At 36.6% G+C, this 6,998-nt stretch overlaps 1 protein-coding gene across 11 annotated transcripts in view; it reads left to right on the top strand.

Annotated features, from left to right (window-relative positions):
• Positions 1–6,998, top strand: part of LOC124951706 (RNA-binding protein Musashi homolog Rbp6) — a 596,819-nt gene that overhangs the window by 575,407 nt on the left and 14,414 nt on the right. For 8 of the 11 annotated variants that reach the window (XM_047500522.1, XM_047500514.1, XM_047500548.1 and 5 more), the window contains 3 exons: positions 2,971–3,075; positions 4,220–4,285; positions 6,856–6,998. The exon at positions 6,856–6,998 is cut by the window's right edge and continues 132 nt beyond it. In XM_047500522.1, the coding sequence (XP_047356478.1) occupies positions 2,971–3,075; positions 4,220–4,285; positions 6,856–6,998 (314 nt within the window). The remainder of the gene's footprint in view (positions 1–2,970; positions 3,076–4,219; positions 4,286–6,855) is intronic. The other 3 variants (XM_047500531.1, XM_047500562.1, XM_047500547.1) reach the window with 1 other exon arrangement.

The following is a 6,998-nucleotide window of genomic DNA, read 5'->3' on the forward strand; positions in this document are numbered from 1 at the left end:
AACTGTACTTATTTAAAATTTTTATTGTTTGTATACCTTTATCTTTTATTAATTACTACATCAAAAAATTTAATATGTTAGATCAGGTGATCTAGGTAGCCAACTAAGATGATTTTGGTTGATTAACAAATTGTGTTCTATACGATCAGTTTTACTAAGTTTAGTATTACAGTGTATGTTTACATAACATATCTCATACGTCAATATCTCATTAAGGCTATAGTTGTTTAACAAATTTTTGATGATAAATGAATAGAATTTCTAATTAATTAAAAAAATATAGGTTATTCCATAAAAAAAAACTAAAAATCATTAAATTTTCAGTTCAACCTGAAATTGGATGTTTTATTCGGTACACTTAAAATATTTGACAGACAAAATTATGAAATTTTTCCGAATATATTTTTCTCTCTTGTTCGTAATAAAAGAGATTTAATTGTCCCTTAATTTATAATAAGCCTGTATATATATATATGACAGACGAGGCATAAAATGAAAACAGATTTTTAGAAAAGTATCGTTGTTATCACCTAAACTATGAACACATATTAGTAAATATATGTGTATATATATATATATATATATATATATATATATGTATGTATATTATACATACGTGTATTAATAGTTTAGGTGATAACAACGATAGTTTTCTAAAAATCTGTTTTTATTTTATGCCCCGTTTGTCATTGCACGAAGGTATCTAAGTATACCTTTCTAAATAACCGATTCTGGTGGCGTTTAATGATCGGCGGCCATTGCTGTATCAATCGTCCAACGTGTTGCTTCGTCAAACCCTATTTTTGTACTTTGTTTTTAATTTGGAGAACCGGGATGTTAATTCTCAGGATAATGCATGAACAAGGTCAAATGGGATTATTGACTTTTTTTTATCATGGAACACCTTCGACATATTTGTTCTTCGGATCATTTAATTTTTCCATTCGTTATCGTCTCCGAATCGTTTAAATTAAAGATACATAAGCACATGTTATGTTTCACACTTCCTTGGAAATCGAAACGTCGTTTATTAAAAAAAAAAAAAAAGAGTACATATCGCATACCTATTTCGAATACGACATTCGATGGTATATTAAAAATTTGTTTTTCACGACCGAGATAATCGAGATCCCGAAAACATTCCACACGGATTTTTTACCTTCACAATTCAACTACGGTCTTTTTACTCCTCTCATACCCTCACCTCATACTGTCTCGATGACATCTTTCAAGCTTCCTTTCTAACTGGATTTCTCACGGAGTGCAATCCATATTCAGAATCTCGATCGCATTTACGTCAGCTGGAGATACACTCGAAATAGATGAACTCTTGGCCTAGATCCCTATGCGTCCGCCGTTTTCGGTGTCTGAGATGAAGAAGGGAAAGAAAGGAGAAAGAGGATGATCTTCGAACGTTATAAACATCTTACCTCTTTTTCCTTTCTCTCTCTCTTTCTCTCTCTCTCTCCATCATTTTCTTTCTCTGTTTATACTTACGATAAAACAAATTACGACAAAATTTTCCGCAGTGCTAAACAATAAAAATAAAAGTTGCATACTCGCTTTATTTTAATTCTAAGTCTCTTCTTTTTCATCATTTTTCTCTTGCTTTAAGATAAAATAAAATCACAGATAGACAGTTATTACAATTATTATTACTATATATCAAGAGTTCTTGTGTATTTCCTTTGATTTTATCATTCTCAAACTAGGTTTTTCTTCTTTTTCGATTTTGCTGGTATCATATCATTTACGGTACGCTGGATACACGAGAAAAATATGAGGGACCGGCCGAAGGAATGCGAGCAATCGTTTGTCCTCTCCTCTATCCCTTCTTTTCCTTTTTCCCTTTATCCATTTATCTATCTCTTTCTATCTTCTGCTCGTCTACGTCTCCTCTCACAGCCTATCTCTTCGATGACATTAAACTTCCGAATAAAAACCATCGATAGAGACAGACCACACCATTAAGCGTCGTGATATGCCGTACAAATCACGTCGATCCACGATTTATGATCCGCTCATCCCCTCGGCGTATCGCGCGTTATCGCCAGCAACGGGCGTACACCCGAAACGATATTCCTGCATGAGAACGTCTCGTTTCAACAGCATCGAAATACATGGCCCTTTTGCCGGTGGTGTAGGTAACTGCATATCGCGATTCAAAACGAACGCATCGATGTTCGCCTGCGTCCGCGTGGCTCTGTAATGTAGGTATATTAAAACTTTCCTCCGGGCGTAAATCCCGAAGTTTAGCCCTTTAATAGCGTAATTAACGCGATAGTCGTGAATTCAATGCGACACGACAACGTGCAATGCCGTTTTCATCCATGATATTAAATTCGTTTTTGATTTTTCTGTTAAACGAAATGCTTAATTCGTATTCTAATTTTCTCATTCTCGTGATTTTCATTCATAAATATCTTGGTTAATCAAATCATTTTCATGTCACGCGAAGTTGCTTGAGCATCTATTCGCGCTTAAAGGGAGCTTAGAAATATATTTAATTCGCTTTTATTTATCGTTAGAATTTCCAAATCCTCGGTATCGTCCATTCCTAAATCACAATCTTATCCTTTGGTACCGATAATAAAATTTTTCGCGATAGTTTTTTTATCAAAAATCGAGGTATAGAAGAACTCAAGGAATCATCAAACGTACGATGTTGGAACGACATTAAAAATTTTCCAAAGTTTAAGAATTGGTACGATAAATCGAAAAAAATTTATAGTTTTCGAGTTGCATTCTAGCCAGCGAAAAGTTCTTTTATATGCTGAGTTCGTTCATATTACATGTTGAAAACGTAAATCAAAAGTCCCTGTCATGAGAATTTACATTCTCCCGGATTCCAACGTCGTCCGTTTGTATTCCAAGTTAGTCGCGGCACAGCCACCACCGTCGTAATCATCACGTTTCTTATTTTTAATCTCTCAGATTATCAGCTCTCTCTTTATTCTTTATTAATGTCAGGAGTGCCGACGGTGTACTACCACGGAACCGGAAGTGAGAATGCAGGCCGCGCATTTACGGAGACGCCAATACAACATGTCCAACGGAGTGCACTGCGGAAGAAATGTATGATGTCGAAAATATTCATTTCGATTGATAGACGCACTTGAAGAAAGATTTCTTTATACATATATATATACTTATATATACATATATATATACTTATATATATATATATATATATATATATATATATATATATATATATATATATAGATATAGGTACACACACTAAGTGTACACAAGCCGTTACTCTTATACTCTCTTATTATTCATCTCTCATCACCATCATCTCTTTCTCTTAATCATCCCCGATCACGCTCCATCAAACTTTCACTGATAGAGAGAGAAAGACGCAGTTCGCGTGTTCCGCCGATTGTTGTGTACTTGCTCATCGATTCTCCTCTTGAAAATCTTTCACGGTTCGCATCGCTCATCGCGATTCATACATTTCTGCCTTCGTCGGTCCCTCGCGGAAAATGCATATTAGCGGCGGAGTACATTTCAATGCACCGAGTGCTACTCGAGGGAATAATACAGCGGCCGCGGTTCGCTTGGCGCTCGATCAATATCCATAGGTTTATTATGCCCCAACGACTATTTCGCGGACTGTCGATGCACTCGAAATGCGAAAACTGTTCTCTCTCTCTCTATTTTTCTCTTTCTCTCTTTCTCTCTCTCTCTCTTTCTTTCTTTCTCTTTTTCTCTCTTTCTCTCTTTCTCTCTCTCTCTCTACTCCTCTAACCCCTCTCCCTCTTTTATTTTATCTCTCTATCTCGATCTATCTCTTTCCCTCTTTCTCTCGTGCTCGTGATTATCATGCCGGATGGAACGTGAAATATCGTGATTCTTTTTTAATAACATAACGGGTAACTTTCAGAAAATCCTTGAATCATCGTGACAATCATACTCGAGATCACCTTCTGAAATGCATTTCTATCAAGAAGAATTGACGAAGCGACACATCGGAAACATCATATTCACTTCTTTTTCGTTCTCTACTTTCTCTTATAGTTGCAAGTTCGTTGTGGCGCATAGTTGCTTTTACTATTAAAAAAAAAAAAGAAGAAAACGTCGGCGAGAGTCGGTAACGAATATAAAAAGAACAAAGGTGGAAAAAGAAAAAACAAAAAGAAGAATATAACGAAGCATCTTACTCCGTAACGAGTTTCAGGTACGGAACAGTTGTAATCAGAGCTTTATGTTTCAGTGGATCTTACCAACGGACAGCTCACCCCCAACAACAACACGCCCTTACTCACGCAAGCTCTTTCTGGTACGTTTACAACCCCCCTCTCTTTCTCTCTCTCTCTCTCTCTCTCTTTCTCTTTCTCTTTCTCTTTCTCTTTCTCTCTCTCTCTCTCTCTCTCTCTCTCTCTCTCTCTCTCTCTCTCTCTCTCTCTCTCTCTCTCTCTCTCTCTCTCTCTCTCACATCCAAATATTTCTTTCTTTTTACTTTTTTATCTTCAACGAAAAAACTCGTTTTTATTAGATGGCTATTCATTATGAGAATTCATATAATAATCAAAAATATAGAAAAATATTGCTAAGAAATAATAGAAAAGTACAATAAAGTACGATAGAAATTGTATTGAAAACATTGTTACTCCACTTTCAATCCTCCAATTCAATTTTCGCGAAGGAATGCTGTTTAATTTCTCGAAATCGCATCAGAGACCGATGTCCTCGCATGATTCATCATCTCCGAAGTCTCCTCCGCATCAGTGGAGTTATGATAGAAAGTAGAAGGAGAAGGTGGAGAAGTAAGAAGAAATGGGGTGATAGTAGGAAAAGTGTCATACATGTGTGGCGCCGTGATGCCGGCAGCGAAATATACCAGCTCCTCTTTTTCTTTTTATATTTTTTTTTTGCTCTATCTCCTTCACTTTTCTCATCCTTCGATTCTCTTTCCTATCCAGCTTGGAATCCGAGGCCGAACCATCGCCTACCACCACTGTCGTGCCGTCCGCAATCTCCTCTCAAATAAATCAAACTTTTGAATCGCGTCTCTCTTCTCATTTTCTCTACTTTCTCTCTCTCTCCCTCTCTTTCTTTTTCTCTTCAAGCCATTTCGCATTCGCGTACCATAGTCCTGCTCTGGGAGAAAACTTTGTAACCGGCCGCTATTGTCAAGAGTTTAAAAGCTGAATGGGTTTTTAGATTGTGCGCCCAGCGCTTTCGGTTTGTCATATTCTTTTGCTTCCTCCTCTTTCGTCCACGCCGTACCGTTCTTCTCTCTCTCTTTCTCTCTCTCTCTCTCTCTCTCTCTCTCTCTCTCTTTCTTTTTCTCGTTCACTAGTTTCGAATTCTTCGCATGGCTCCTCGACTTCCACCTCTTATCTACCAGTACCACTACTACTATGCCATTTTTTCCTTTTTCTTTCTTACATTTTTCCTCTTCTTTCTCCTTTCCCTACCCTCCCCTGTCTACTTCCGTAAATCCAAAAAGTATGGGTATCATCGCGAAACGCTTAAAGCTCGCGTTCCATGCGACCGGGATGTAGTTGGTACTCAAAAGATAACGCTTATCGTCGATATTCGATCTTTGACCTTTTCCTTTTCTTCGTCTTTTTATCCTTTGTTCGTCGGCAAGAGTCGGAAAAGAGAAAAATGACTTCCTCAGAAAAGTTCGGTTTTTCTATGAAATTCTCGAATAAGTTTGTGATTCTGTTTTATTTCTTGCTATTTCAAATCGTATCGTTACCCGCGTGTAGTTTTGAAAGCAACGTAACCATCTTTCGTGAAAGATTATACTAGTTTGCAGTAGTTTCCTTTTTCTCACTTTTTTCAGTCTTCTCTTTTTCTCTCTTTTTCTCTCTCTTTTTTTCTTTCTTTCTTCTTTTATCTCTCTCTCTCTCTCTCTCTCTCTTTCTCTCTCTTTTTCTCTCTTTCTTTCTTCTTTTCTCTTCCTCTTTCTCTATATTTGTCTCTCTTTCTCTGTTTGTTTTTCGAACGCGTTGAGATTATGCTCCCACTGTGCTCCTTGGGATATCCAAGGCGAAACTTTTCCTTTCCCCAAAAGCGAAGAAAGGCGAATACTTCTTTCCATTTTTCTCTCCAAGCATGGTTTTCTTTGATATAACATCACTAACACGTTCTACGAAACTTTGTCGACCGTTTACACACATCGTCGATTGTCTATACCAGTACTGCGCGAACTATGTCGTCGCAATCCCCTGAGAGTTAGTGCAATTTTCATGAATTTAACGTATAACCATAATAAAATATAAAGATAGTGTATTTTGTTTATTTCTAAAATAAAAATAAAATAACTATTATTATCTTTATGTTTACTTAATTAAAAGAATGTTGTAAATTGTATAGAATTTTATTCACTTAAGTAATTTCAGTAATTGCATTATATAAGCAATGCCTTTAACTTTTATCTATTGGGTATATAAAATAATAGAAAAAAGAATATTATCGACTCGCGATTTTTCGTTATTTTTATTGTATAGCAAAAAAAAAAGAGGAGACTTTTTTCGCATTATATTCATTAAAATAATAAATAGTATTACAATTAAGGAAAGAATACATTGAAAAAGTGTAGAATGGAAAATGAAAAAGCTGCGGGATACATCGGTTATGTTTTTATTCGAATCGGGCGATAGACGAACATTTTGATTCTTACGCTGCGAATTCTCATCAAAATCGAACGTGATTACATTATTATATTACGTATGCAAAATGAACATATGTATATGTACGGAAAAATAACAGGTATAGAAAGGAAAGTTTCGAAGGATAAGTACGAGAAGGAAAGAAAGAAAGAAAGAAAGAAAGAAAAAAAAAACAAAAATAAAAGTGTAAAAGGGAGTAAAGGATTGAAGGGCGCGTTAATTGCAGTGATGAACAACTACCAGGCCGCAGCACAGGCCGGATTTCCACCAGCGTCGCCGCATGCGGCCGGTGGTCATGGTGGGCCCCAAGGCCGATCCTTTCCTGCGGCCAATTCGCCAGGCCCAATCGACATGTACAGTTCGAGCGCC

The sequence above is a fragment of the Vespa velutina genome, chromosome 1, assembly GCF_912470025.1.
Source record: "Vespa velutina chromosome 1, iVesVel2.1, whole genome shotgun sequence".
In the NCBI taxonomy this organism is placed as follows: domain Eukaryota; kingdom Metazoa; phylum Arthropoda; class Insecta; order Hymenoptera; family Vespidae; genus Vespa; species Vespa velutina.